The 27,885-nt window shown below is 65.3% G+C and overlaps 11 protein-coding genes across 11 annotated transcripts in view; 5 read left to right on the top strand and 6 right to left on the bottom strand.

Annotated features, from left to right (window-relative positions):
• The window catches only part of PFL1_06279 (uncharacterized protein), a gene marked incomplete at both ends in the record, with an annotated part of 2,559 nt that extends 2,506 nt beyond the window's left edge, over positions 1 to 53 (top strand). Inside the window, one exon of the mRNA XM_007883820.1 lies at positions 30 to 53. Within this exon, the coding sequence (XP_007882011.1) occupies positions 30 to 53 (24 nt within the window). The remainder of the gene's footprint in view (positions 1 to 29) is intronic.
• A 680-nt stretch (positions 54 to 733) lies between these two features.
• Positions 734 to 1,743, top strand: PFL1_06278 (uncharacterized protein; the record flags this gene model as incomplete). The annotated part of the gene is made up of 2 exons (XM_007883819.1): positions 734 to 1,055; positions 1,235 to 1,743. The coding sequence occupies 2 exons, from the start codon at positions 734 to 736 to the stop codon at positions 1,741 to 1,743; spliced, it is 831 nt and encodes a 276-aa protein (XP_007882010.1).
• A 46-nt stretch (positions 1,744 to 1,789) lies between these two features.
• PFL1_06277 (uncharacterized protein) lies at positions 1,790 to 4,966 on the bottom strand (the record flags this gene model as incomplete). The annotated part of the gene is made up of 1 exon (XM_007883818.1): positions 1,790 to 4,966. The coding sequence occupies one exon, from the start codon at positions 4,964 to 4,966 to the stop codon at positions 1,790 to 1,792; it is 3,177 nt and encodes a 1,058-aa protein (XP_007882009.1).
• Positions 4,967 to 6,609: 1,643 nt separating this feature from the next.
• PFL1_06276 (uncharacterized protein) lies at positions 6,610 to 7,800 on the top strand (the record flags this gene model as incomplete). The annotated part of the gene is made up of 1 exon (XM_007883817.1): positions 6,610 to 7,800. One exon carries the CDS (start codon positions 6,610 to 6,612, stop codon positions 7,798 to 7,800), a length of 1,191 nt encoding a protein of 396 aa, XP_007882008.1.
• Positions 7,801 to 8,135: 335 nt separating this feature from the next.
• On the bottom strand, positions 8,136 to 9,881 carry PFL1_06275 (uncharacterized protein; the record flags this gene model as incomplete). Its single annotated transcript, XM_007883816.1, has 4 exons — positions 8,136 to 8,558; positions 8,698 to 8,834; positions 8,979 to 9,275; positions 9,413 to 9,881. 4 exons carry the CDS (start codon positions 9,879 to 9,881, stop codon positions 8,136 to 8,138), a joined length of 1,326 nt encoding a protein of 441 aa, XP_007882007.1.
• An 821-nt stretch (positions 9,882 to 10,702) lies between these two features.
• On the bottom strand, positions 10,703 to 12,548 carry PFL1_06274 (uncharacterized protein; the record flags this gene model as incomplete). Its single annotated transcript, XM_007883815.1, has 7 exons — positions 10,703 to 10,826; positions 10,994 to 11,077; positions 11,216 to 11,407; positions 11,522 to 11,586; positions 11,720 to 11,819; positions 11,963 to 12,021; positions 12,126 to 12,548. 7 exons carry the CDS (start codon positions 12,546 to 12,548, stop codon positions 10,703 to 10,705), a joined length of 1,047 nt encoding a protein of 348 aa, XP_007882006.1.
• Positions 12,549 to 13,589: 1,041 nt separating this feature from the next.
• PFL1_06273 (uncharacterized protein) lies at positions 13,590 to 15,190 on the bottom strand (the record flags this gene model as incomplete). The annotated part of the gene is made up of 2 exons (XM_007883814.1): positions 13,590 to 14,065; positions 14,194 to 15,190. The coding sequence occupies 2 exons, from the start codon at positions 15,188 to 15,190 to the stop codon at positions 13,590 to 13,592; spliced, it is 1,473 nt and encodes a 490-aa protein (XP_007882005.1).
• Positions 15,191 to 18,239: 3,049 nt separating this feature from the next.
• Positions 18,240 to 20,378, top strand: PFL1_06272 (uncharacterized protein; the record flags this gene model as incomplete). The annotated part of the gene is made up of 1 exon (XM_007883813.1): positions 18,240 to 20,378. One exon carries the CDS (start codon positions 18,240 to 18,242, stop codon positions 20,376 to 20,378), a length of 2,139 nt encoding a protein of 712 aa, XP_007882004.1.
• A 680-nt stretch (positions 20,379 to 21,058) lies between these two features.
• PFL1_06271 (uncharacterized protein) lies at positions 21,059 to 22,210 on the bottom strand (the record flags this gene model as incomplete). Its single annotated transcript, XM_007883812.1, has 1 exon — positions 21,059 to 22,210. The coding sequence occupies one exon, from the start codon at positions 22,208 to 22,210 to the stop codon at positions 21,059 to 21,061; it is 1,152 nt and encodes a 383-aa protein (XP_007882003.1).
• Positions 22,211 to 23,661: 1,451 nt separating this feature from the next.
• Positions 23,662 to 25,117, top strand: PFL1_06270 (uncharacterized protein; the record flags this gene model as incomplete). The annotated part of the gene is made up of 3 exons (XM_007883811.1): positions 23,662 to 23,765; positions 23,867 to 24,046; positions 24,181 to 25,117. The coding sequence occupies 3 exons, from the start codon at positions 23,662 to 23,664 to the stop codon at positions 25,115 to 25,117; spliced, it is 1,221 nt and encodes a 406-aa protein (XP_007882002.1).
• A 205-nt stretch (positions 25,118 to 25,322) lies between these two features.
• On the bottom strand, positions 25,323 to 27,319 carry PFL1_06269 (uncharacterized protein; the record flags this gene model as incomplete). The annotated part of the gene is made up of 3 exons (XM_007883810.1): positions 25,323 to 25,472; positions 25,613 to 27,118; positions 27,233 to 27,319. The coding sequence occupies 3 exons, from the start codon at positions 27,317 to 27,319 to the stop codon at positions 25,323 to 25,325; spliced, it is 1,743 nt and encodes a 580-aa protein (XP_007882001.1).
• Positions 27,320 to 27,885: the final 566 nt, after the last annotated feature.

The following is a 27,885-nucleotide window of genomic DNA, read 5'->3' as shown; positions in this document are numbered from 1 at the left end:
CCTCGTCCGTGTGTCGGCCGGCATGGTAGCACAACGAATCGTTCCACTGGTAGACGCCAGCTTGCCTCGCACCCACCCACCGCAGAAACACGGGTACGGCATGTCAGATCGTGTATCGTAGCACCGCACCGCACCGCATCGCATCGCCCCGCCCTCGATAGGTGGAGATACACACCTACACACATTAGCGAAAAGTGAGTGGGCGGGTACATTGTCCCTGGCCCCATGACCGCGGCGATTGTGCAGGGAAGGGGCCAAGGGACGAGGGGAACGCAACGCCAATGAGACCGAGGTCGATTCGGCTCGGAATGGCGGGGACACGACGCGAGTGGACCGTCTGTCCTGTACGTATGAGGGCGCGGGCTGAAAGAGACCAGAAACGTACAGTACCTTGGCCTGGGTCCCCGTCTCCGTCCCCGTCTCGTCTCGTCTCGTCTCGTATCGTCCTGACTTGACGAGTTCTTGGACCCCGTGTGCCATTGAGGGAGGGACCGGCCCGCTCCGCCCCGCATCCTCCTTCCTTGGCTCGTTCGTCTCGGGAGTGGGTCTAGGCTACGCTACCACGTCTACCTACCTAACTCTCGAGCTTCTCTTCGCGCATTGAGTCATCCTAGGTCGAAGGGGAGGGGAGGGCGGGTGGTATAAAACTGCGCTCCTCATCCCCCCACAGGGCTCCTTTTCTTGATGCCCTCCTCCTCTTCCACCCACCCATCCGTCCACACGGCACGCAACAATGTCTCGACTCGTACCCCTCTTCGTCGCCTACCTCTCCCTCTCCCTCTCCTCCATCGCTGCAGTCGCAGTCGGTCCGAACAAGCCACCAACTCAGGACACCACCCTCTCCAGCCCCAATTCAAACAACCCGACGACGAAGGCGAAGGCGACAGCGAGGGACCCGACCCAACCCGGTCTCTTTGATCCCACCTCCCGCGGCGTATCGTCCCGCAACTGCACCTACACCGCGCCGCGCGGCTTCCTCGTCGACCGCGCAGAGTATACCTTGGGATCCGATATCTTCTACAGTTCCGGATGGCACGCTTCGATGCTCTTTGATCGTACGTACCCGCCCGGAATCGCTCGCTCCACCGCAGCGTCGCTTCGCATCCGCAACCGCATCGCGAGGGGACGGAGAGGATGTAAAGGCTAACATACCCTGACCATTCATCTTCCCTCGCCCTCTGACCCTGTCATCGTCGTCGATTCGATCCTATCCCTCGACCGGGTGCCACATCAGAAAGTGCGCAGAACGGACAGCGTTCCGAGCCCTTCGTGACCGTCTACAACCCGACGGCGCGCGGATCGGGGGCGCCCGAGTGGAAGCGCGAGGTCAACATCGACCTGCACCCGCCGCTCACGGCGGCGTACGCCAAGGCCGGCATCGTCTCGACGACCGTGACCGACTTGCGCACGTCGCCACAGATCTACTTTGACGCCACGGCCCGCCACCTCGAGGTCGGGACCAGGCTGGGCGGATCGGACGTGCCCGCCGCCCGCTACCGAAGCGCCCGCCCGTCCGATGCGGATCTGCACCTCGACACCTTTGCCTTCTACTCGGGCTGCATCGGCGACCACGCCAACCAGAACGACTGCGGATGGTCGTGGAAGGACCTCAGCTTCACCCTCGACAAGCCCCTCCCCTCCGCGCAGCAGCACACGCAGGTGTTTACCTGCACCAGCGCCGACCAGGGCACCGTCGTCCACACCGCCAAAGTCGACGGCGAACAGGTCGTGTTCGCGGCCTGAGGGATGGCAGCGGCGGCGGCAGCAAGGGTGGACCTGACGGGCATCGTCAGTAGGCGGCGTCGCCGACCTTGATATCATCGCCTTCGTCGCGGCCGTCATCCTCGTCGACCGGCTCGTCGGTGCTGCCTCCGGCGCCTTCCACACTCTGGTCGGCGGGCTGGTCGGCGGGCTGGTCGGGCGCCTCGTCCATGGGCTCGTCGGCGGGTGCGTCGTGTGAATTTTCCGGAGCGTCTCCGGCCGGAGCGTCGGCAGCGGAAGCTTCGGCGGCAGTCGTTGTAGCCGGGTCAGCTGCAGAGGCAGAGACAGAGGCAGAAGCGGAGGCAGTTGCGTCGTCGGCGACGGCGACGGCAATGGGAGGAGCCGGCTCGTACAGCGTGTACCGTCCCTGCAGCGTGAGCCAAGCCTCTCGATCGACGCGCTCCCACTCCGTATCGGTGCGATCACGCATCTTGATGACGCCCATGAGCGCGTAGAGGTTCTCGTTTTGCTCGCTCCTGTCAGAGGCGCAGGCGAATGCCTCGAGGCCACGGGCATGGAAGTGGAGCCTTTTCCGCTGTCCATCTTCGCTGCTCAGTGGGTCGTAGCTCAGAGCCGGCAAAGACGACGGCGACGACGACGACGACGGCGGCCCTGTCGGTGCCGAAGAGGATCCCGACCGCCACGCGGCCTCTTTCTTGCGAGGCCGGTGTTCCAGCTCGATGGACAGCGAGAACTCGACCGGCTCCGTATAGTACGACGGCGGCGTCACCTCGCCGATGAGTCGAGGGGGACTGACACGACAGTCGTGCTCGTTCAGGTTCCGTGCCGACTCCGAAGACGACTCTGGAGCATCGAAAGGGAAGTCGAAGCGGTTGACGATCCGAACGGCGAGAAACGTGAAGTTGTCGACGTTGATGATGGTCTCGTCGCGGTCCCAGCCTTCGCCACCTTCGAGGACGGGGATCAAGATGTCCCAGCCCGCCTGGCGAGACCCGGTGACGAGGAGCGCGGCGTGATCGACGAAGAGCCTGGCGAGCTGATCCTTGGAGATGGTCGCGATCGGTCCGTCGCCGAGCGGCACAAAGTGCGTAAAGTTGATCCGGCTGTGATAGAGTCGATTCTTGATCCACCGGAGCCCCTTCGTATTCGACAGCTTGCCCGGCGCAGGTGTCTTTTGCGACGGCGTGGCCCCTGCCGCTTCTACGACGGCTTCGCTCTGTCTCCGCTCCAGGTCCCGTTTGACCCTGGTCTCGTAGCCATCGAGGGCAGCGTCGAGGGGGCCTTCGCCAAACAGCTGGTCCAGCCACCTTCCCAACGAGCAGGGCTCGAGGGTACCGCCCAGCCTCCAGTCCATCTTGATGGTCGAGTCGGTAATGTCGTCGCGGAAGCGCGCGTCATTGCGCCCGTACTCGTGACGCAGCTTCTGAACGACGGCATAGTCGATTGCCTGCGCCAGGAGGAGGCACACGACGAGCTCCCCCTTGGGACCGGCCTGGAGTCCGTAGAATTTATGCGCGATCCGCAACGTGTGGATGGCCGACTTCCAGCGTTGCGAGACCGTCTCTGAGTTGTCATAGCAGCCCGGCTCTTGGTCCTGCTGCCGGAACAGGTCGGCGGCGGCGAGGCTGAGCAGGGGCTCCGAGGGCGCCGATATCTCGGGCGTCAAGGACTCTGGCCGGACGCGGCGGACTGTGCCTAGGTGGCACTTTACCTGGCGCTGGAGGAAGCATCTGATCTCGAACATGCCCCGCCCGCCCTCGAAGCGCAGGCAAAGCCTCTTGCCGAGAACTGCCAGATTCTGGTCCACACCGGCGAACATTTTGACTTCCTGATACGGAGGAAATGTAGTCTCTCGGATCGCGAGCGCGAACGACGACGAAGAGATATGGGCCAGGCGCCTGCCACTTGCATTGAGCAACGCCGTCTTGAGCTTGTGCAACGAGACGGCCCCGACGAGAGGCCCAAGGGAGGTGATGCTCGCCAGCGACTGCGTGTTAAAGTCGACCTTGACCTGCCGGGTGTCGAGGAGCGGCCTGCCCTTTTTCGACAGCAGGCAGAGCAGGACTTGCCACCTCTTGCCGTGCGGAGACGTGACGTCCGGGGCAAGATCCCGGAAGGCGGCGCCATAAGGCAGGAAGCTGAACTCGGGCAGCAGCATCCTGTCCTCGTAGTTTCCGCCGGGCATCAGGCTGACCGAGGGCCTGTCGTCGGAGACGAGGCATGTGCTGGAGCCGATGAGGACGAGCACGAGATGAGGGCAGAAAGGCAGCTCGTAGCCTTCCATGATGAACAGCTGGAAACGAAGCTCGGACAAGAGGGCGGGTTCCACGAGCGCAGCGCCATCGAGGGCCAGGAGGAAGAAGATGCGGTCCTGGCTGCCGGTGGCGCTGTGTTGGCGTTCCTCGGCGGCTGACATGGCGGCCTCGAAACGATTCAGCGCCTTGGATGCGCGTTGGCGCAGGCTGATGACGGCATCGTTGGTGGGCTTTGTGATGAGGTGCGCGTGCTGGTGGAGACGGGCCGACACGTGTTGCAAGAGGCGCCTACGCCGCGTGTCTGTCGAGGGGGGAGAGGAGACGGAGGGAGACGCCGCCACGGCGCTTTCCATGTGGTTGTAGAAGATGGCTGCAAACGAAGCCGGCGGCGGTCCGTGGTGCGAGTCGTCGGAGATAGGCCAGCCCTGCTCGTCTGTCGGCAAGGCTGCCTGGATTTCTGCGGCTGCACAGTGAGCTATGGCCTCGATCCATACGAGTGCGAATGTGCGAACCGGGTAGCAGTGGGGACCGAGGCCGTCACCCGCGCGACCAGAGCCTGGATGGGCAGCAGGTACGCCGTGGCGGCAGAGCCAGCTGGCCATCTCGAGGTCGTAGAGCGGCCAGGCCGCTTCCGAATCGAGGGAGATGTGAAGACCAGGGTGTATTGTGCGGATGGTCTGGTCAAAGGTCCTGGACTTGCCGGTCCCCGGCGACTGGATGATGGGGATGATGCGGCCGAAATGCGAGCGTGAGGAGTAAGCACGCATCTGGTCCTGGATGTGGCGATCGAGGTGATGGTGTGCATTGCCGTGGAAGGGGGCTTCGAAGTCGATCTGAGCGTCCGTCTTGGGGACAGGTGGGGCTGTGAGCGTGATGGGGGATGAGGCAGCGGGGATGGCGTTGGTGTCGACACGGGTGGTGGCGTTGCCGCCGACGCCGGCGGCGGGCGCGGGTGCGGGTGGCACAAGTTTGGAGGGCAGGTGTGCCATGGCGCGTGAAGCGGAGATCGAGGAGGAGGGGGGTGTCACTCAGACTGATGATGGGAAGAGCGAGAGTGATGGGGATGCAGGAGGGCAAGGGACAGGAGAAGGGGGCTACGGGACGAGAGAGGGTGGGTTGGTGGTGGTGGTGGTGGTGGTGAGGAGCAAGGTGGTGAAGGGGGAGGGAAGCTGTCCGGTCTATTTACGACCAGAGCCCAGTCAGGGAGAGGCTTTCACGGCAGAAGGCCAAAGGGATGCGCAGCCAAACCATCTGGCTGGATGCGTGGGGGTGGCATGCTGCCACGGTGGTGGTGGTCTGGAGGGTGGCGGCGGCAGCGAGGCGCGCGCCTTTGGGATGCAGGGGTACCCTCATCGAGGCTGACCAGCTGGGCCCACCACGCCAGGCCATGCTCCTAGACGCTCCGATAGAAGATGTGGTTCGGCATGCATCCGAAAAAGGGGTGCTGAGCCTGCGCGCGTCAGGTCAGAGAGAGAGGCAGTGATATGGTCGAGGCAGGCGAGCGGGGCGTGGCCGAGATGGGTGGCATGGCGCGGCCCCACGTCTCGCACGATAAAATGAGGAGCAGAGAGGCTAGGCGCTGGACCCAAGTCCGACGGCGTGGGCCGCGTCGGGGTGGACGCAATGGGCGTCTTGCCGAGCTTGACAGCTCGATCTGGTGCGGCCAATCGACGCTTCCCTGCCTGGCCTGCCTGGCCTCCCTCTGCCTCGCCTGGGCTTCTTCTCAGCCTAAGGATGGCCACCCTGGCCTGCCACCGCCAACCACCTGGCCCATCTACCTAACCTTCCCTGCTGCCTCGGCCCTGGGCTGGCCATCGTTGAGGTGGTTGGCCGCTCCATCACTCCTCGCTCCTCGCTCCCTGGCTCCCCGCTCCCTGGCTCTTCGATTCCTCCTCTCCCGCGACCATCATCCTCGCTCGCCCCTTTGGCTCGCCCTCCGTAGCAGCCATGGACCCCACCCGCTACTACCCGCGCATCCCTGACTCGAGCAGCGTCGTCGCCTCTTCGTCGTCGTCATCGTCGGCCTCGTCATCGTCGTCGAACGCTTCCCCGCCCACCGCCAGCCATCCCCTCTCGGCACCGCCACCACAAACATCCTCTTCAGCAGCGCTAGCTGCCTCGCCATGGCAGCCACACCTGCCACACCTGCCACACCTGCCACACCTGCCACACCTGCCACCACCCCCACCGACATGGCTGGCTGAGCTGCCCACCGAGCTCGTCGACCTCATCCCCGTCTGCGCCGCCCACCTCGCCGACCCCGCCGATCTGGCTGCCTGTGTGCCTTGTGCGCCGATCCTGGCTCAAGCCCAGCCGCGCCGCCCTCTACCGCACCGTCCTGTTTGCATCGCACTGGAACTCGCCCCCATCCACCTCGGCCACCGCCGCCTCCTCGACCAAGCACCTGGCCTCGACGTCGTCGTCGCGCCCGCGCACCCGCTCCCGCACCCCTCCCACCGACCTCGTCACCCTCAACCGCCGCATCCAGTCCTTCTGCGACGCAATCACCTCGAACCCCTCGCTCGGAAAGCTCGTCATCGCCCTCGACCTGCCCGTCACCCGCTCCGACCAGCCCTGCGCATCCAGCCGCCAGTACAAGACGCTCCTCCACCGCTGCCCAAACATCCTCTACATGCGCAACCTCCAGGCAAACGTCGACCTCACCGACGCGTCCCCCGTCGACTTCCCGCGCGGCGCCCTCTCCCGCCTCCAGTGGGTCGACACCGACTTCCACGGCTACGAAGAGTGGCACGAGTCCGTCCTCCAGCCCATGCACTTTCTCCGCCGCATCCGCTTCGGCGCACCCAAGCTCGTCCGCGGCGACAACCACGGCCACGGCAGCTTTGACCTCCTCAACGACACCACCACCCAGGTCGTCACCGTCGACCGCTTCGCAAGGCAGGCCTTTGGCGACACCGGCCGCGCCATCATCCGCCGCATGGCCGCCACCGCCCTCCCCGACCACCGCTTCCTCAGCTCCACCTACATGGTGCACTGCAGCTCGTCGCGCCACGTCGCAAGGTCCCTAAAGGCCCGCATGCGCCTCTACAGCGTCGCACTGCCCAACCTCCAGCTCTACGAGATCCACCTGACCGACGCCAGCTCCAAAAACGGAGGCCGCACCTACCCGCGCACCTTTTGGCGGCGCGTGCGCGAAAAGATCCTCGACATCACCTACCCCATCCACTTTGCCATCGCCGTCTACCACGTGCGAGGAGAGGAGCTCGCAGATTGCCCCAACTGGGACGTGGGCGACTACCGCGAGCGCGCGTCGGACATCAGCGACGACGGCCAGGAGGACGAGGGAGGCGAGGAGGGCGATGGGAGAGGGCGTCGGCCGAGGCGCAACGAACACGACTACGAAGACACGCCGCCCGCCTCGCCTGCGTCCGCGCCGCCCGCCCTGTCCAACTACGTGCCCACCCGCAGCGGCGAAGGGCTCGATGCGCGCGCCACCAAGCGATCCCGACGCAGCCTAGCCGCATCGTCATCAGCCAGCGCATCCGCAAGCGCATCGGCAGCACCTTCATCGTCTTCGTCGTCGTCGGCCGCGCCGCAGCAGCACTGGGAACCGCCCATGATCCTGCCGCCGTTTTCGCGCGAGTGGCAGCCCATCACGCTCGAGGGCGGGCTCAAGTCGCTCCCCTTCCTGCCGCCCAAGGAGCCGCACCCGTACACCCTCTTTGTCGACCAGGCGCGCTCCGCATCGGTCCCGGCTGTCCAGGGTCCGAGCCGGATCAGGACCTACGAGAGAGGCACCGTCGAGTGGCTCCGTCTCGTCGCGCGTAACCTCGAACATGGGCGGCAGGACCTCCGTCTGTGATGGTCACCGTGCGGTGCGGTGCGGTAGTGCACATCGTCGTCGTCGTCGTCGTTGTCGCTGTTGTCGTCGTCGTCTTCGTGGACCAGACAGGCAGGTGGACATGCACGAATGGAGGGAAGGATCGAAGGAAGGGATGGATTATTCGCGCGCCGTCGCTCGTCGCTCGTCGTCGTTGTATCGAGCGTCGCGCGCTGTATACCAACAAAGGGGGAGGTGGGTGAGGGACCCCCCAAGGGAGACGCAATACCAACATGCTCTGCAGATCTACGATCGTCTGCCATAACCAGAACCAGAGAGGGAGTGGGGAACGAGGGTCGGTCGGTCGGTCGGGTGTGCTACTTCTTTTTCCTGACGGAAGCAGCCGCAGCGGCGACCAATGAGCTGGCCGTCGTCCTCTTTTTCCCCGAACCTGCCCCAGCACCCGCACCTGCACCCGCAGCGGCGACACCGGTACCGGATCGGGCAGCGGGGTCACGATCGAGGAACCTGACGGGTCTGACGACGCCATCGGGACCAAGGACGCCGCAGATGGGCGAGCCATTGACGGAGAGGTAGTGGAGCAGTTCGCCCGGTTGCGCCGCGCGGCCTCCGCGGGTGCCCGTCGTCGAAGCCGCAGCGGCGGCAGGGGGCGGCGTGGCGGCGAGGGCGGGCAGCGAGGGCGAGAACGTGTCGAGCGTCGGGAAGGGTCTCAACGACGTCGATGCGGATGCCGATGTGGCCGTTGCCGGACGCCGGGCCTGTGCTGGTGGAGACGTCGCCTGTCGTAGCGCGTTGCGTTGACGAGTCGAAGAGGTGGCAGAAGGGGAGGGGATGGGATCCGGACTGGATCAGTACCGATGCAGGACGAGGCCTGAGAGTGGGTAAGAGCAAAAAGGAGGGGCAGTATCCGAGACCCACCCTGTTGGCCGAGGCCGAAGCCGACGATGCGAGTCGGGAGCGCCTCGCTGTGCGGACCCTGCCCATCGTCGTCGTCGACCCAGATGTACCAGAGGGACCGGCAGCAGACGACGAGGCCGGCGCCTCCGTCGGCTTGGCTGATGGAGCAAATGGTCGACGTGGATGCGGGAGAGGAGGGAGGAGACAGTGTCAGAGGGGCGGAGGCCGACGGCTGCTGTCCATCCTGCGCCGCATCGCATCGCACCGCGTCCGCCTCCGCGCTCTGCAACGATCCAACTCACCCGCCTTGCCCCTCTTTGCCCTCTTGCCCTTGTCCTCGCCCGCGTCGCCGTTGCGCTTCTTGCGCGGCGACGAGCTCTCCTTGATCTCCTCCCACTCCTTGCGGTTCCGCTCGAGCGCCTTTGTGGGCGCGCGCCCCATAAAGGCGTGGATATCGGCGCCGTACTCGTCGATGAAGTCGGCCAGCGTCAGCTCGCGCACGGCGCGCGGGATGCGCGAGAGCGACAGGTCCATGTACGTCTGGGCCGACTGGATCGTCAGCTCCAGGGTGGCGGTCAGCCGTGTCAGGCGTTCGTGCGCTGCGAGGGGGCGGACGGAGACGGTCGAAGGTGACGGGGCAAGGGAGGCAAGCATGGACGTCACAAGTTAGCCCTATGCGTTCAATCTGCGAGATTAGGACCAAGGAAAGGCCGGCGCTGAGCCGCTTGGCGCTCACTTTCGAGGTCGTAGTTGTCCAAAAAGGTCTTGACCTGGTCCTCTGGGATCTTCTGCGGGGTGACGACGGTCGGCTCGTCGTCTTGTTGCTGCTGCACGGCGACCTTCTTCGCCTTTCTCCCTCTCGTCGTCTTGGGCTTGGGTTTGGTCGGGGTCTTGATCACCTCCGCCTCTTGTTCGTCATCGTCGTCGCCGTCGTCGTCGTCGTTGTCGTCGTCGTCTGCATCCGCCGCATTGTCGGACCTGGCCGAGAGGGGCTGCTTCTTCTTCTTGGACGTCGCCGCTGCCTTTTTCGTCTTTGTCGCCGTCGTCGACTTTCCGGACGAGGAAGCCGCTGCTGCTGCCGCCGATGACGACGACGATTTGGAGCGGGACGAGGATTTCGAGGCGGGCTGGGGATCGGCGTCCGAGACGAGGTCTATGGTGTTTTCGTCGGTCGCCTTGGTCGCTGCGCGGGCTTTGCGCGGCATGGCTGTGTGTGTGTGCGATCCGGAGAGTCCGGGAAGCGGCAAGATCAGGAGCGGATGGGTCGGCCTGGTGAGTTGGGCAGCCGCAGGCGGGATGCGGATGTATGCCCGAAGCTCGTGGAGAATGCGAGTCCAGCAAGCGGCTCAGAAAGTGGTGCTGGCGAAGAGGGCCCGGCGAGAGCGGTATCGGACGTAGATGAGGTTTTCCGGACGGCGACGGTGGCAATGTGGATGCTGGTGGCGGCAATGAAGGTGCTGGCGGTGGTGCTGGTGGTGTTGGTGTTGGTGGTGGAGGCAGGCCAGGCAGAGCCCTGCCAGCCGTGTTGGGTGGGTGCTGTCGTGTTGGATGGACCCCGCCCGGCCTGGTCTGGCCTGCCACCCATCCTCCGCAACCCGAGAGTTGAGCTGAGCTGGCCCCCGCCAAAAATCTCGCCCGCCCGCCAAGCCGCGTCTAGGTGCGGTCGTGTCGCTTTTTCCTCTGCCGCACGTGCGCGGCCTGGCCTGGCCTGGCCTGGCCTGGCCTGTCCGGCGGCGGCAGCACTTTGCACTTTTCCCTTCCCTTCGGCTCATGGCCTGCCGTGCACGTCTTCCAGACCTCCCGCTCGGCGGGTCAGTTTCCAACAATCCCCGGTTGAGTCTGACTACTCTAGAGGCACATCGATTCCCCCCGACCTAGCACGTACTGGCAGGGCTCTGAACTTGCGTCATCATGACCACGTCGACGGCGGCAGCGGTGGCGATGGCGGCGCAACACACCAACTTCGATGAAAGCAGAGCAGCGCAGCCCAGCCCCCCCTCGGCCCTGCACGCTCGCGCCGGGCTAGTTACTTCTCAAACTCAATCTTGCTCACGAGGGTGCCGACGCCATGCGAGACCGAGACGTGGAACTCGTCGCCGTCCTGAAGCGTGTTCTTGGGCTCCTGCATCCAGCCAACGCCAGCGGGAGTCCTGTAGCACAGCAGCAGCAGCAGCAGCAGCAGCAGCAGCAGCAGCAGCAGCAGCAGCAGCAGCAACAGCAACACCGGAGCGGATTGAAATCAGGTAAGCCCAGGCAGTGTCAGTGCCGGCGTCAGTGCCCACTTCTACCTCCCGCCATCGCTCGGTCGGCTACGCACCCGGTCAGGATCAATGTACCCGGTCGCAGCGTCGTGCCCTGCGACAGGACCGAGACAATCTTGGGAATCGAAAAGATCAGGTCGCTGTCGTCGAAAGATCCCCAAGGACGGAGCAGCAAGAGGGTCGAGAGCAGAGCGGTCAGGTCAGGTCAGGTCAGGTCAGGTCTCGTCAGCTTCCTTCCTTTCTCTTTCTGACTGGCACGCCCACGCCGTGATACGCACTCGAGCGTGCTCTCCTGCACGACCTTGCCGTTGTGCGTGCCCGTCACCTTGACCTTGGCCCAGTCGTCGATGGCCGAACGCAGCACAACGCACGGCCCCACCGGACAAGCGCCGTCGAAGGACTTGGAGAAGCACCACTGCGACTGCGCGAACTGCGCCTTGCGCGACGAAATGTCGTTGGCCGCAGTGATGCTGCGCACAGAGGCAGGGTCGAGACGAGAGGGGGGTCGATCGGGGTGAGCAAGTGCGACGATGGAACCAGAGACCGAGGCGGAAAGGAGGGCGAGGGGGAGCGGCGAGACGAACCCAAAGACGTAATCCATCGCTTCTTCCTCGCTCACGTCCTTGCAGTGCTTGCCGATGATGATGGCCTGGGATCGATGAATGGACAGGTGCATAGGGGCAGGAGAGTCAGCAGGAGCGCTCGGCGGCGGTTGAGATCCCGTAGCCGCCGGTCACAGCGACGACGGTTCTGCGGCGACAAGGTCGCATCGGCCAACGCACGATCTCGGACTCGTAGTCGGCCGCGTCGTCCTTGACAAACGCCTTGGGCACGACGGTCGTCTCAGCCGGATACGGGCTGGCCAGCGCATTCTCTCCCTTGCTGAAAGCGGTCGTGGCCAAGTTGTCGAGGGCGAGCGGAAGAGGGCATGGGTGATCAGCCAGCTTGTTCTGTCCTCGCATCGCATCACACACAGGCGTGCGGAAGGAGATGCGAGGCCACGAATCCTCGCCCTCCAGACTCACAGGAAGAGGGTGGGAACCGTGGGGATGGGGAGGTTGCACTCCTCGGCGTGGTTCTTGTACTGTTGTTCAGTCGTGGAAGGGATCGTCGAGAAGATGTCAGCGGGCGTCGGCCGAGTGGAGCTCGTCCCGGCTCGGGGCTGCCGTCTCGACGCGCCCAACTCACATTGAGGCCGATGCACCGGATAGCACCGATCTCGTCCTCGTCGAGCGGGCTGAGGATGACGTCCGCAGACTCCCTATGACCTCCGAAGCGGTCTCCGAGCTCAAAGAGCGAGGGACCGCTGAGCGTATCGATGAGGACCGTCTCTCCGCGTGCAATGGCGAGGCCGATGTCCTGGTCCGGGTCGGCGGGTACGCCGTAGCAGACCTGCGTCGTCGACGCGGGATCGAAGCGAACGACGCGGCTGTAGGGCTTCGTCAGAAAGTCGTGGCATTCGTTGCAGACCTCTACCTTGCCGTCGAGGTAGCTCTTGTACGTCAGTGTGCCGGGCTTCTCCTCGCAGTGGGCGCACTGGACCTCTTCGCGCCGTGCCGCCTTGGCCGCGCTGGCGTCGGACGAGGGCTTGTCTGCCTTGCGTCGCTGCATCTTGGTTGCTGCTACTGTGACAGTAGTGGTGATCGACAACGTACGAGGCTTGCAGGGATGCTGCTGAGGTCGTGTGAGAGGTCTTGGCCGGGCAAGGATCGACGAGAAGGCTCTCGAAGACGGCGACGGGCGCGAGGCGTTCCAAAGGGGCGCTGCTGCCAGCTTGCCGAGGACTGCGGCGGATGTGGCGGGGATGGATGACGTGGGATGCGCAAGTGATCGTCCGAGAAGGGGGGCGAGCATCGGGTGTCGGTCTCGATGGTGGAGGTGCGTGCGGGAGAGATGGACGGAGACGAGCGAGCCAGAGAGGGCCCAGGAAGAAGCCGAGAGGCAGGCAGACCGACCTCTCGGTCCGTCCGCGTTTTCCCCCGCCTTCCCCCGTCCCCCGCGCTGACCCCACGCACATGCATATGCAGATCTGTCAAGCACCGCGCACGGTTCTCCTCCCTGCCACTCTCATCCCCTTCGACCTTTTGCTTTGCCATATTCTTAACCGCCGCATCGCCTCTTTCTGGGCTTGTGCATCACAACATACGTATGTGTCTCGACGACTTCTTCGGAGGCGAAGATGAACCGGTGGCGTCAAGGCGAACTCGTCCCTTCCACAGGCTTGATCGGACAACAGCGGCAGGTCGCGCAACGGAGGCTGGAGTGCTATCGCGCGTCTTGGACTCTAAGCACTCGATTGAGGGAGCCCAAGCTGGCATCTCGTAGGAGCCGGCTGTCGACCTCGCAGAGAAGGGTGTTGGGCTTAGATTGGAAGGTGAGCAAGGGGGAGACGGGACATGGGGAGGACTGGTGGATGGAATGGATCGATCGGGAGAAGCGTGACATAGAGGAGAGGGGGGCGACCTAGATCGAAGGTCTGGATTGGCGAGGGATCGAAGGTAGCGGTTGCGAGGATGAGAGAATGATCGTCGCCGCCTCCGTCGAACCAACAGCTGGTGTCGACAACGGGGAGATGTCAATGCCGGGTTGTTGCGCGCACTTTGGCAGACGAGCCAACGCGTCAGGCCGCCGCGACCGAGGCGATTCACCCTCTTACAGGTAGTCGTCGTAGTTGTAGCCCTCGTGGCCAAGAGCGTGCGTGCAGGCCTTCTTGAACGTCCTCTTGGCATCGCCGCCGAGCTTGGTGATGCACGCGTCGTAGTCGGCGCCGCCGCCGCACAGGCTGTGCACGGTCGAGATGCGCGTGTAGATGAGGTTGACCTGGGCGTCGTTGCACGTGGCGAGCACGCCGCCGCCCTGGGACTCGAGGACGACCTGCTTGCGTCCGCGCTTGCCCTGGTCGTAGTAGATGCCGCCGCGGTCGGTGCACGCCTTCTGGAAGGCGTTGTTGACCTCGCTGTTGCGCTGCTCGCCGGAGCCATCGTCCTTGCGCGCGTCGTAGAAGCAGACGTACTGGTTGAGGACGTCACGCTGGAGGCCGCCCGAGCAGTACTTTCCGATCTCATCCTCCAGGCCGTACGACGGGTGGCCGCACAGCGCCGACTCGTAGTTGTCTTCGGAGCTGTCGGCTGAGCGCGAGGCAGGCGCGGGGCCACGTGTGGGGGGGAAGGGGGGAAAGCATGCGGTTACGCAGTCAGTTTGAGCGTCCAGCGGCCTGCGATGGCCATAGCATGGCGCTCCGGGCCGGCGCACTCACTCTGACGGCGAACCAGATGGATATCGTTAGTCGTTCCGTAGGAGTATCGCTCACTGCTCTCTTCAGCAGAGGCGCCGAGGGCGGTGGGCTCGCCGCTCTCATGAGCAGCAGCGCCGAGGACGGCGGGGGCATCGCTCTCTTCAGCAGAGGCGCCGTGTGTGGCGGGCTCGCCGCTCCCTTCAGAAAGGGCGCCGAGGGTGGCGGGCTTGCCACTCTCTTCAGCATGGGCACCGAGGGCGGCAGGGGCGGCGGGCGCGCCGAGGGTGGCGGGGGCGCAGAGCGCGGCGACGAGGAGGAACTTGACGAGGGCGTTCATGGTGAGGGATGAGAGTGAGCGAGTCTTTGAAGCGAATTGAGAGATTCCGAAGGAGAAAAGTGGACTAGAGTGAGCTGAAGATGGAGTGTGAGAGTGGATGAGGAGCGAACGGCATAGACGAGGACTCGAGTGCAGGGCCTCTAATAGCATTCGTCCATGGTGTCGGCTCGTCCAGGTGCTCATCCCGCCGCCTCTTGCCAAGCGGTTGAGTCTCTGCAGCATCGCTCTCGATGGTCGAGCGAGAGGAAGTTCACCGCGGGGAGCGTGAGCAGCGCCCGGCACGGATCGCCGGACAGCACTCAAAGTGCAATCTAGGGTCGGCCGGAAAGGATGGGCCAGGTCGGCGGAAGGCAAAGCAACGGAGACCCGACGTCTTTGATGGTGTTCGACGTGAAAGGCTCCAGCCAGCATCTCGAAGAGGAGCAAGATGAAAGATGGTTGAGGCTGATTCCCAGGAAATGAGCATGCAGAACGTCCCTCGACGAGCGTGATGGGCATGGCCGCTGCTGGATTCATTGCGAAGAGGTTGAGGTTCGTAGAGGCGGTGGTGGCTTGGAGGGCTCTGCTCGTGTCATCCACAGGCAGCTTTCGGTCCAGCGTGGTGCGCATTACCACGGGCATGCTCGTTCCGTGCTGGAAGTGACTTCGTGCCACACCATAACGAGCGGCTTTGAGGAGCATTCACGACCTCGTCGAGGAGAGCCGGCGGGTAAGAGACGCCCGCTCGGCTCGGTGCCACCCCCGCGCTCCCTTACGACCGGCTCCAAGAATAAGCAAGGACCGAGGTGGATGTCATCATCGTCATCGATGGACCATGATTGGAGGGATCTACGCGTAATGGCACTGTATGGTTGGGCTAGGGGGGAAGTAAGGAGGATCTCCAAATGGGGAGAGGGAGGGGCGAGTCACCAGCGGAGGACGACAGGCGAGTGTGAGTAGGCATAGGAGAGAGGGCCGAGTTTAGCCTGCAATTAGGCACTGACGGGGCAGGGTTGATTAAATGAGACGGGGCGCTAGCAATTGATTCGAGGGTGCGAGCGTCGAGGATGGCGACTAGGTGGTGCTCACCACCTGACCAGCAGCTCATGGGGCGGGTCGAAAGGGGTGTGCAGCCGGCAGCTCAGGGGCGTGATTGACCGCTCGCATGGTCATACCCGTACCTAGCGACCCTCTTCGGAAGCGGAGGTAGGTTCTGGGGGTACCTGTCAGGCCGCCCAATTCACCGGATAGGAACGGCCGAGCTGAACCAACTTAGACGGAGCACGGATCCGGGCGATCCGGCCCTATCGCCTGAGCGCCTGTGTGGGTCGCGAACGTGCTTCGGGCCGTGAGACGATGCCAGTACGCACGGTAGCAAACCTTGTCTTGCTCCGGAATGAGGGCCTACGCCGGACATGGGATTCAAGCCGGGCGACGCCTTCGAACGCAAATCGAGCCGCGAGAGAGGCTTAGGAGTGATGAAGCTAAGTCGACGGCCGGATGGCTCTCCTGCGAAGGGAAGGAAGAAGCGGGAGGGGATCCGTGGCCACGCGACCTCTGTATCTTCACGGGCGATACCAAGGTGCGTGGTGGTGCCCAAAGCGCAGCCAGCCGGAAGAGGGCCGAGCCAGCTGAGGACCGCAAGCGGACCGGGAAGCAGGCCACGGTACCGGGAGCAAGCCAGCCGGGTTCGGATCCGCCGACAAGTGCGGGCCGACTATTGGCCCAGTCCGATCCGCATTCGATCAGCATGAAGGTAGACCCCCACCACCATCCGATACGCTTCCAGCAGGCCATCTTCGGCGGGCGCACATTCTCTAGGAAGTAGCGGTAGCGGAGGATGAGGAGGTGGTGGTGGTGGTGGTGGTGGTGGCGTCGACGGCGATGGAGGAGGAGAGAGACAAGGTTCTGGACCCTCGGGCTCGTTAGGCTTTTTCCGGCCCGCGTGGCTGGCAGGGCGGAGACGACGCGGGCGAGGGCGCAGACGGGCGGGGATCGACGTGCAGCGAACCGGCATCGGCGTTTGAGAGGGCGCAGCGGCAACCTGCCAACAGACAGCCGGCCTGCCTGCCCAACGCGCAAGGACCGCCCCAGACGCATCCGGCGTGCTTGGCGTGCTTGCGGCTTGCTTGCTTGCTTGCTGTTTGAGCGGACCTGGGCGTGCCTGAACCAGGCGGACGGTGTTTCGCGGGGCGGAGCCAGGCGGAGAGCAGATGCATGGCGCGAGCGCAGGAGAGAGACACTGGACCGCACGGTCGTGTCCGTGCAAGGGGTGGTGCCAGTGTGGCAGGCAGATCAGAGCTCGACCAGGGCTGACTCTGGACCCGTCTCGGAGGACTGCGGCAGGTGGTGGTGGTGCAGCATCCGTCCGTCCGTCTGCCGCAGCCAGCCAGACATTCTAAACGAGCCCCGCTGACTGGCGTCCGGCCCTGCGGTTGACGTACGTAGCTGTTCGGTGTCCTGTCTCGTCTCGGGGCGCCACCATGCACCTTGTCCTCGGCCCCGCCTGGTCTTGGCCTGGCTTGGCTTCGTTTGACCTCGTTTGGCTGGCTTCGGGGCCGGCGTTGTGCGCTGTATGGTCCGCGAGACATTTTGACGACAGCGCCTGCTGCTCACTGTGGGCGCCACCGCTGCCTCCATCCGCGCCGCAGCGACGAGTCTCAGAGAGTAGTGATGTAAGTAGCCGGACGCGATCCTGGGCGGATGTTCCGGTGCCGCTCTCGGTGACGGAATTGGGGACGGCAGCCGGCTCGCCAACGGGCCAGCCACGCCTCATGGGCCGCGCTTTACAGATAGCCCGCCACCTAAGACTCAGTCGCCGAAACAGGGCCCGGACTCGGCCCGCCTGCCTTTCTTCCTCTCTGCCTCAACCCTCCCCCATCCCCTCTCTCTCCCGCGGCCATCACCTGTCGGCACCCCCGCCGCTGCCGCAACCGCCGCCACTGTCCTTTCTTCCTTCTGTTGCCTGCGGCCTGCTTGACAGGACCCCCTTGCCCCACGCGCTGCCCCGGCCCTGGTCTGGCCCCGAGTACCGCGCAGCTGGAACATTATTGCTGTCTCGTCGACCGAAAGCCCGGGTCGTCGATCAGATCCCGCCCTCTTCCGCCTCCGTCGTCGTCGTCGTCGTGATCGTCGCCGCCGCCGTGTGGCCCTCTTCTTTGTCTGGCCGCTTCCGCTGGCCGTCCTCTCCGCTCGTTTGCGCATCCTCGGCCCGCTGATCGCCTTCGCCGACATCATCGTCAATCATCATGGCCCTCTTCCAGACCGAACGCCGTCGACACACGGTCTGCCTGGCCCTCCCCGGCTGAAACCGTTCGCCGTCATTCCCTCAATCCCCGCATCCCCACTCACTCGAGTCTTCCTCTGGCCCGCCATGGACGGCCGCGGGCAATGTCCCAGCCGCCCCGTCGGCCACCGAGCACGGCGCGCTGCAGCGTCCCCATCCGCTGTTGCCCGGCACACAGAATACGGTCCCCAACGGCAACGCACGGTACCGCACCCAGCACAGAGATCATGGTTCGCCGCGTAGCAAGGCAGTCATCCTCGACCTCGCAAGCTACAAATACCGACGACGACGGCAGCCTCGAGTTATTCTCGTCTCCCCATCTCTCACACCAACACACATCCTCTCCCCAGCAGTCTACTCCTCCTTCCCCTGCCCGCCCTCCTCTGCTCTCTGCTCGACTCCCCCGCCCGCCTCTCCTACTTCCCCTTTCCGCCCTCTCCCTCTCCCTCTCCGCGCCTCGTCGCCATGGTCAAGGCACTCCCCGCCACCATTGCCGCCCTGGCTACTGTCGGCACCCTGGCCGCCGAGGGCCGTAGCATCGACGGCCTCAAGCGCGCTCCGGCCACCCGCCTCCGCCGCCGTGACCTCATCTCGACCAGCACCAAGAACCTCGCCGCCAGCCTCGGCCTGGGCGTCTCGGGCACCACCACCACCATCAGCTCCGGCGTCACCTACTGGCTCTCGGGCCCTGGAAACCACAACGTCTATGGCACCGTCGACAACTCGGGCAGCCTGATTGCCTCGCAGACGGATGCCACCATCAACGTCGTCGGCATGCAGAGCACCTGGACCAACGGCGCCCTCACCAACCGCGCCGGCGCCAGCATCTCGTTCAACGACGTCTCGGCCACCACCAGCCCCGCCTACGCCTGGACGCTCAACTCGCTCCAGAACGACGGCACCCTCCAGTGGTGCGGCCGCGGCGACGTCGGCGGCAGCTCCTACCAGCTCGCCTGCTCCAGCTCCAACTGCGTCAACAACGGCCTCATCGACTTTAGCCAGGTCTCGGGCAGCGCCACGGCCATCGCCTCGTTCCAGAACACGCTCCTCACCGCCGGCTCCCTCACGCCCAGCCAGACCATCACCAACAACGGCGCCTTCCTGATGCGCAACACGTTCGTCACGCTCAACCAGAACTTCCTCGGTTCCGGATGCTGGGTCGTCGGCGGCCAGTCGACCATGTACCTCCAGGCCGGCGTCGGCCTCAACCAGAACCCCTCGGGCGGCCCTGCCCTCAACGGCCAGTCGATCCGCTTCGTCGACGGCACCGGCGTCCTCCACTTTGAGACGGGCGTCTACTCGCGCAACTCGCAGTTCGGCGCCACCGTCTACGGCTTCGGCGGCGGCAACGTCCTCGAATTCGACGAGATCATCTACAGCAGCAGCTACGCCGCCGACACCCTCACGGTCAAGTTCGCCCTCCGCACCATCAACATCAAGATCGGCACGGGCTACTCGGCCACGGGCTTCTCCAAGGGCCTCTACAACATCAAGTACAACGCCGCCGCTCCCGCCGGCTCGGCGCCCGGCACCTGCCAGATGACGACGCCCATCTGCGGCTCGCTCAAGGGCTACACGATCCCCGGCGCCACCACGACGTCGGCCGGCGCCTCGACCTCGACCTCGTCGTCGTCGGCCAGCACCGCCACGAGCGCCGCCGCCGGCAACTCGACTGCGACCGCCACGGGCGCCACCACCTCGGCCACCGGCTCGACTGCCGCCAGCGTCTCGTCGCCCAGCGCCACCGCGACGTCGACCTCGACCGCATCCGCGTCCGCAACCGCAACCGCGGTCTCGGTTTCGACTCCGGCCTCGGTCTCGACCCCTGCCCCGGCCTCGACCTCCGCCTCTGCCACCGCTGCTCCTGCCGCCTCAGCCGCCCCTGTCCCGGTCACGTTCAAGTTTGGCGGCCAGAGCGTCGGATGCTTCAAGGACGCGGCCGGCTCCGGCGGTGAGCGCACCATGAACTCGGACTCGACGTCGTCGGACAACGGCATGACCAACGAGGTGTGCGCCAACTACTGCGGCGGCAAGGGCTTCCGCTTCTCGGGCACCCAGTACGGCTCGCAGTGCTTCTGCTCGTCGATCAAGCCCACCGACATCGCCGACAACTGCTCCAAGCCCTGCTCGGGCGATGCCACCGAGACGTGCGGCGGCGACTGGGCCAACAGCGTCTACGAGAACACGCTCGTCGGCGACGTCTCGGCCTCGTCGGCGCTGGCGGCCAACTACAACGTGGCGGGCTGCTACGTCGACTCGGTCTCTTCGCGCACTTTCAGCGGCTTCAGCTTCAGCGACGACGCCATGACGGCCAACATGTGCGCCTCGACGTGCAGCCAGAAGGGTTTCGCTTTCAGCGGCACCGAGTACGCCCGCGAGTGCTTCTGCAGCAACTACGCGCCCGGCGCCACGTCCAACTCGTGCAACATGGCCTGCGCCGGCAACAAGGCCCAGATCTGCGGCGGACCCAACGCCCTCAGCGTCGTGCGCGACTCGGCCATCGCCCTGCCCACCACGGCGCCCACGTGCCCCAACCTCCCCGCCGGCTACGCCGTCTGCGCCAACGGCCAAAAGGTCGTCAACGGCGCCTGCGTCGCTGCCTAGACACGCACGGCGCTGGCCCGCAGCCCATCCCCAGCCCCATCCCCATCCTCATCCCCATTCCCCCAACCCCAACCCCTTCCCCCTCTCGCCTCGTCCCCGGTCCTCATCCATCGCGCCCTCTTCACGGTCTCCTCGCCTCGTCCTGCTAGATGGGTCCTGTCACGGTCGCTCTTTTCCTGCTCTCTCTCTGTCTGTCTGTCTGTCACGGTCGCTCTTTTCCTGCTCCGCTTCGCTTGTACATCCTTGGTTCTTCTCTGCCAATCTCAAAAGACGCGCGTCTCTTCCTTCGAAAGGAAAAAATCTCCCGCTTCGCACTCGACCTTGACGGTGGCGATGGCTTCGGAAGTTGGCTTCGATCTGGATGCTGGTTGCGGCTTAGTGATGCGATGCGGTGTGGTGCGGTGCGGTGCGGTACGATGCGGTGCGATGCGATGCGATGATAGAAATACAGACGGATGGATCGGGGGATGTCGCATGGGTCGCTCTCGAGCTGCTTCTTTTGGTCGGCCGATGACCGTGTCTGGCCGCGTCCGACCCCGTGTCATTTTGCTGGATATCGACGCTTCTGCGCGTTGATGTGCCGTGGCTTGGCGGTGCGGCGGCTCTTTCAATCTCTGGCGGTGCGGCTGCTCCCTGCTTGCTCGCGCCCTCTCGCTGTCGGACGCGGTCGCTTGCTTGCTTCAGCCAACGTCGACGCGCTCGCCGGGATCCGGATCGCTCAGCCTCAGGTCGAGCAGCTTGACCTTGCCCAGACCCGAGACGACGTCAGAGGCGGCCAGCTCGAGCACCGCGTGGTCCGAGTCGGGCGTCGTGGGCAGCGACCAGGCGTCGTCGCCAGGGCCCTCTTCGTCGAGGGGCGTCCAGGTGCTCATGGGCGAGACGGTGTCGCCCTCGGACTCGCCGTCGAGCTCGCCTTGGCGGAAGCCGTTGGACCTGGCGCCAAAGGACTCCGAGGCCAACGCAGTGGCGTCCGCTGCAAATGTGTGAGGGTGCGGATTGATCTCGCTGAGCGAGGAGCGTGTGTGAGGGCCGGTGGTCTGTGCAGCCATCGACGTGCACTGCCACTGGCTGCCGTCGAGGTCAGCGTCGCGACTTGTAGCGATGCCCAGCCCGGTGTCGATTCGATCCAGCGATGTGTTCGGGCTGGGCGGTGCGACTTGGTCTGCGTCGACGTCCTGGCCTGTGGGGCGTTGGCGCAGGTCCTCGTCTTCGTCTTCCTCGGCGTGGAGTTCTGTTCGGCACTCGTCCTGGCTGGCGCGCGAGAAGCTGTCCTGGATGCGGCCGAGGATGGTCTCGTCGCTGTCCGGGGCGCCACCGTCGAGGTGGGGCGAGGGCGAGGGGAGCGAGGCGGCGTCGTTGTTGGTGGTAGCCCTCTCGTTGCTTCTTGCGTCGGCTTGATGAGCCGATGTCTGCTCTGCGCCCTCGTAGGCAGCCATTGAGACCGACCTGGCGCGCTCCCTGGTCGGGGGACGACTGGGCATCGCGCCGGGGTCGCGCTGGAGCGATGCGCGGCGGCTGAGCGTGGCCGCGGGGTTGATGATGGCGGTCTGCATGTGTTGCTCGAGCTCGGCAAAGAAGCGGGGCGGGCCAAAGGCGGAGAGGGGTAGCGACTTTGTGCGGGGACGGGTGGTGCGCTGTCCGGGCGAGGTGGCGGGACGCGGAGGGAGGGTGGCGGCGACGCTCCTGCCTGCTGTCATAGAACCTTGCAAGGTGCTGGCGGCGGCGGTGGCGCTGCTGCTGCTGCTGCTGGTGTTGCTGCTGCTCGACGATGAAGAGGGGAGGGTGGCCCAGTGGACCGACTTGGAGCGATGGTGACTGGGACGAGGGGGCATGCTGGACGAGTGGCAGGATGGGGCAAGAGGAAAGCGGCGAGGCGCAGCAGATTGGCAGCGACGAGATCCAACGACGTGCACGCGGCGGCGTGCAGCACTACTCTGGCAGGAGCGAAAAGAGCGATGGATCTTTGGAAATGGTAGTGATGGTGGTGGTAGTCGGGGGCTGGAGGCTCAGAGCAAGACGGGGAAGAGAGAGACGAGGAGGAGGGGGAAGGCGCCGGGGCAAAGGATGGGTCAGTTAGAGGTGTCGTCGAGCGGTGGAACGGATGGCCCGCGACGGCTGGAGCAGGCGGCATGTCTCTAGCCAGGCCAGGCCAAACCAGGCCCTCACCGCACCCAATTCGAGTCGACCTGGCTCGACAGCAAGCAAGCAAGCTTGAGCTGAGGCAAAGCAACGACGTACGTTGGCCAGCGATCAGACCAGGCCAGATGAGACAGGCAGGCGCAGGCAGGCGCAGGCAGGCTGGCTTGCTTCTCAGCCACGCTGACGGCCGGAGCAGCGCCCGACGGAGCCCAATCGATAGCCAGGCCGGCCTAGCTGAAGTTGCTTGCTTGGTTAGCGTCCCGTACCGTACCGCACCGTGACCTCGGGCTGAATCATTGCCTCAATCTTGGCTAGCCTACTACTCTAGGCGGCGGCCGACGACGGCATCAAGCCGTCTTGCAAGTTGGGCCTCGAGCTGCTGCAGCTGGTCACCAGCCAAGGCGCAGCGCACAAGCGTAGGCTGTCAGGCTGGCCGGCTTGGCCCTGGGACACCAAAGCAGGGTGGACCCTGTTCTCAACCTCTCGAAAGCGAGGTGGCCAGCAGTCAGGCGAGAAGCAGGGTCCAAGCTCTTGCCTGGTGCGCTAGGCTGGGCTGGGCTGGACTGGGCCAGGCTGGGCTGGGCTGGAGGCTGTCATCCGGAGTGACCGCCGGCACCGCACCGCCACGAGGCCCTGCCTCTCTAGTCAATCAGACAGCCAGCACAGCCGGGCCTACCTGCATCGCCTTCCCAGCTTGCCTCGTCGTGACGACGACTCGCCCTCCGCCTCAAGCTTCGGATGCTGACCCGACCATGACGGACGCCCCGGGGCAAATGAGGGCGATGAGATGCTCCGCCGCTGGCACGCCCGGCCCACAGGCCAGGCAGCCCCCCCCCCCAAAAGCGGAGGCTTTTTCGCAACGAAAAAGGGGCCGAGAGGTGGCGGGCCCGCAAGCAAGGTGAACGGGACTCGGGTCGCGGAAGGCAGCAAGAAGGTCGAGCCTGTCCCCCTTCACCGAGGCCACGCAGAAAAGTGGAGCTCCACCGCCTCGCCCTGGGCCCCCGGACCTCTGCCTTGATCCTCCTCGCTCTTCCGACCTCGGACATCATCCCGACCACAACACACCATCAGCAGGGTACTCCTAGACGCAAACAAGCGACCCAACACCGACGGCCGGCGACTGGCGAACGACGACGACACCATCATGGCGGGCACCAAGTTTGCCTACGTGCGCAATTTTGAGCTGCCCGACGCCGTACTCCCCTCGACCTACATGGTGGTCCGCATCGACGGCAAGGGCTTCCACAAGTACGTGCGCGCCGCCGGCTCTTCTCTCTCTTCCTCTCATCGAGATCGCACCGCCGCACCCGTCTCACCGTTCCCACCCTCCTTGCTCTCCCGCCGCGCAGGTTCTCAAAGGCGCACGCGTTCGCCAAGCCAAACGATCCGCTCGCGCTCGAGCTCATGAACGAGGCGGCGCGCCACGTCATGGCACAGCTAAAGGGGCAGGTGACGATGGCATTTGGCGAGAGCGACGAGTACAGCTTCCTGCTGCGCCGCGACGCCACCCTCTACTCTCGCAGGACCAGGTGCGTGCCGTGCTCTGCGCCTGCCCCCGCCCCCGTTGACCGACGTCGCCGCTCACCGTCTCCCTCTACCTCTCCCCTCTCCCCTCTTCCCCCGCATCTCCCGTCCTGCGATCGCATCTCGGCACCTCGCACAGCAAGATCACGACGCACATCGTCTCGCTCTTCACATCAGCCTACGTCTTTTCCTGGTCGCGCTTCTTCCCCACCACGCCGCTCCAGTACCCGCCCACCTTTGACGGCCGCCTCGTCGTCTACCCTTCGACCGAGATCGTGCGCGACTACTTCAAATGGCGCCAGGCGGATACGCACATCAACAACCTGTACAACACCACCTTCTGGGCCCTCGTCCTGCAGGGTGGGCAGACCGAGTCCGAGGCGACCGAGACGCTGCGCGGCACCTTTAGCAGGGACAAGCACGAGATCCTCTGGCGCTTCGGCATCAACTACGATCGGCTCGAGGCCATGTTCCGAAAGGGCACTACACTCGTTTGGTACCGGTCTGTCGTCGAGGGGAGTCGTACGTCGACGTCGTCGGCGTCGGCCGGGACGAAGGCGGATGCCATCGAGGGGAGTCGTACGTCGACGTCGACGACGGGGTCCGGGACCGGGACCGAAGCGGATGCCATCGAGGAGACGTCTTCATCAACGGCGCGGCAAGGCGTCGGACAGGTGGATGCGCAGCGCGAGACGCTCGAGGACGAGGCGGCACGCGAGGGCATCACGCCGGCGCACGCGGCCAAGCGGCGGGCCAAGGCGGAAAAGCAACGGCGCAAACGCCTCGAATCGGCACACGACCTCGAACTCGTCACGCTCCACTGCGACATCATCGGAGACGCCTTTTGGTCCATCTCCGCCCCCGCCCCCGCCGAGGTCGACGAGCCGGTAGAGACGGGCTCAGGCACAGCAACAGGGACGAAGACAGGGTCGGATGCATCCACCACCGTCGTCGTCGATGATGTGCAGCGGCGGCTCAATCTCCAAGAGGAGCCCGATGGCGCGACGAGGGAACCGTGGCGCCACCCCAGCAGGACGAGATGTAGCGGTATGGGATCGTTTGTCTTCTTGCCCTGACGCGACCCCCCTCTCCCGCACGCACCTCTCAAGTCAAACAGAGACACCGTGACTCGACGACGGGCTGCAACGCCCCTTCACCACGATCAAAGTGTTCGCTATCGCCGAGGCAGGCGGCCGACACGCAATCTAAGACGCGCCCTTCGAGCAGATGGGAGATCCCCATCGTCGCCTTCACCTCTGAACCGGCCCAGCCCGGCCCGCCTCAGTGGTCCACATCCTCCCAGTGGCGTCCGATGGTCGACTTGAGGTCGGCCTCGGTCACCTTCTTGCCCGAAAAGTAGCCCGCCTCGATCTTGGCGTCGATCTCGACGCGGCCGTCGGCCGGGATGAGGCTCTCTGGCAGCTCGTAGCGCTGGTGCGTTCGAAAAGCAGCGGGCCACGCGGCGACGTGGCGACACAGGCCACAAGAGTGTGGAGGGGCAAACAGAGGAAGGGATCGAGTCAGTCGCCTGGCCGCAACTCTGCGGCCATCTGCCCGCCTTCTGCACTCACGTTGATGATCGTGATGCCGCTGTCGACGGCGGCGCGGTACTTCATGTCGCTCATGCTGATCCAGTTGTCGATCTTGGTGGCGCCGAGCCAGTGGAGGACGTCGGGCATGAGGGCCTGCATCCGCATGTCCTTGACGCCCGCAATGTCCTCGGTGCGGCGGAAGTAGTTGGCCGCCGTGTCGGTGCCGCGCTTGCGGGCGTTGTAGACGAGGTACTTTGTCACCTCGCCGAGGGCGCGCCCCTCTTTGCGGAAGTAGATGACGGCGCCGGCGCCGCCGCGCTGCGCCGTCTTGATGCACTCCTCGATGCCAAACAGGAGGTAGGGCCGGCAGGTGCAGATGTCGCTGCCAAAGACGTCGGAGCCGTTGCACTCGTCGTGGATGCGCACAGTGACCTCCTTGGCCGGGTCGCGCAGGTCCTCGGGCCGGCCAAAGATGTAGACGGTGAGGCCCGAGATGGGCGGCAGGAAGACCTTGAGGTCGTGGCGCGTCAGCAGCTCGGGGTAGGAGCCGCCCGTGTCCTCAAAGATGGCGCGGCGGAGCGCGCCCTCGGTGACGCCGAGGCGATCCGCGACGCCCGGCAGGTACCACACCGGGTCGACGGCGGCCTTGCTGACGTTGACCTCGCAGCCCGGGTCGACGTCGTCGGGCACGCCTGCGAGGCGCTGGCTCTTGACGACCACCTTGCCGTCGACGGGGAACGTGCCGGCCAGCTGCGCCGTGTCGAGCTCGGGCATCTTGATGTGCGCCTTTGTGAGCGACGCCGTGGGCCGGATGTCGATGCCGGCGTCAAACTCGGACCGGAAGAGCTGGGGCGCAAGGTGGCCCCACGGGTCCATGGCGACAATCTTGCTGCGGTCAAACCAGCTCGGGTTGGGCGGGATGTCAAAGGGAGGCTCGGTGTTGGTATAGTCGGGGCGATGGTTCGGGTTGAGCTGTCCCATGGCGACGGCGAGGCTGCGGTAGACCGAGTAGCTGCCGCCGTAGGCACCGATGGCGTTGCGAACCTTGATCGAGTTGGGGTGGCGGCTGGCGACGACGGGCCCGCGCTGCCGCGGCTCGCTCGCACCCCAGGCGAGCGGGAGCGGCTTGATGCCGACCTGGCCCGGGTAGGTGGTGAGGATGACGCGCGACGAGTAGTATCCGTTGGTGGTGTAGGCGGGGCTCGCCGTCGTCTCGCCCGCCGAGGCTGTGGCCGAGGAGGCGGCGGACGATGAAGATGGCGGCGGCGGCGGCGGCGGCGACTGGTGCGGGAGGGTCTTCTTGGCGCCGAGGTCTGGGGTCAGGACGGGCGTGGGGCTGTTGGTCTGCGGGACGCCGTGGATCGACTGGAGCACCGAGGGACCGAGAGCATGCGGAGGCGGGGAGCTGCCGAGGGCGAGGGCGGCTGCCGCGCTGCCGCTGCTGGCCGTCGTCGTCTGCACTAGCGGCGAGAGGCCGGTGGAGCTCTGTCGTCGGGCATGGGAGCTGGGCGAGGGTAACGTTGCTGCGCCATGGAGGGCGTCGACCTGGCGGAGGGCCGAGAGGAGGTGGACGGGTCAGTGGACGATTCGGTGGACGGCGCCGCTCCTCTAGACCACGGCCGAGCTCCCCAGCGCGTCCTTGGACGCTGCCCCTCTCACCTTTGCCTCGAGGTGGGCGTTGCGGATCTTGAGCTCGGTGAGCTCGTCGAGGATCTTGGCAAGGACCTCTGCCGAGTCTTGCGACATGGCGTGCGGCGAGTGTTGCGGTGGATCGAAGAGCGCTGAAGCCGCTACGTCGCTCTGGGATGATCAAGCAGGGAGGCGGGGGATGGGGAGCAGGAGGTGAGGCGAGGTGAGGTGACGAGAGGGCAGGCGGTGGCGGTGGCAGGGCTAACGAGGCAGGGCTAACGACGGTGGTGGTCGAGGGCGAGGAGGATCAGAGCGGGCCGGCCGCGGCCAAAGGATAGGAGGCAAGGCTGGCGGCAAGCTCAAGCGCATGCCAGGGCCTACGCCCTGCCCTGCCCCGCTACAGCCTAGCCTGGCCTCTTGGACTGGCCGGCGGTTGAGCCAGGTCAGGTCAGGTCAGGTCAGGTCGTCGGGGACGAGGCAGGCTGTGCTACGAGCGAGGCTCAGGAGGCCAGGGAGGCAGGCTAGGCGTGGCCACGGGCGGGGCGCGCTCGGCGAGCAAGGGCCCCGCTCGCTGACCCTGCATGCGGGCCGCCCGACACCTGGCCCACTCCTCCACACCACCACCGACCGCTGGCTGCCAGCTGGCCCCTAGCCTAGCAGGCCTGGCCTGGCGCCGCACGGGC

Source organism: Pseudozyma flocculosa, assembly GCF_000417875.1.
Source record: "Pseudozyma flocculosa PF-1 unplaced genomic scaffold scaffold00025, whole genome shotgun sequence".
NCBI lineage: Eukaryota > Fungi > Basidiomycota > Ustilaginomycetes > Ustilaginales > Ustilaginaceae > Pseudozyma > Pseudozyma flocculosa.
This window is presented reverse-complemented; position numbering and strand designations above follow the sequence as displayed.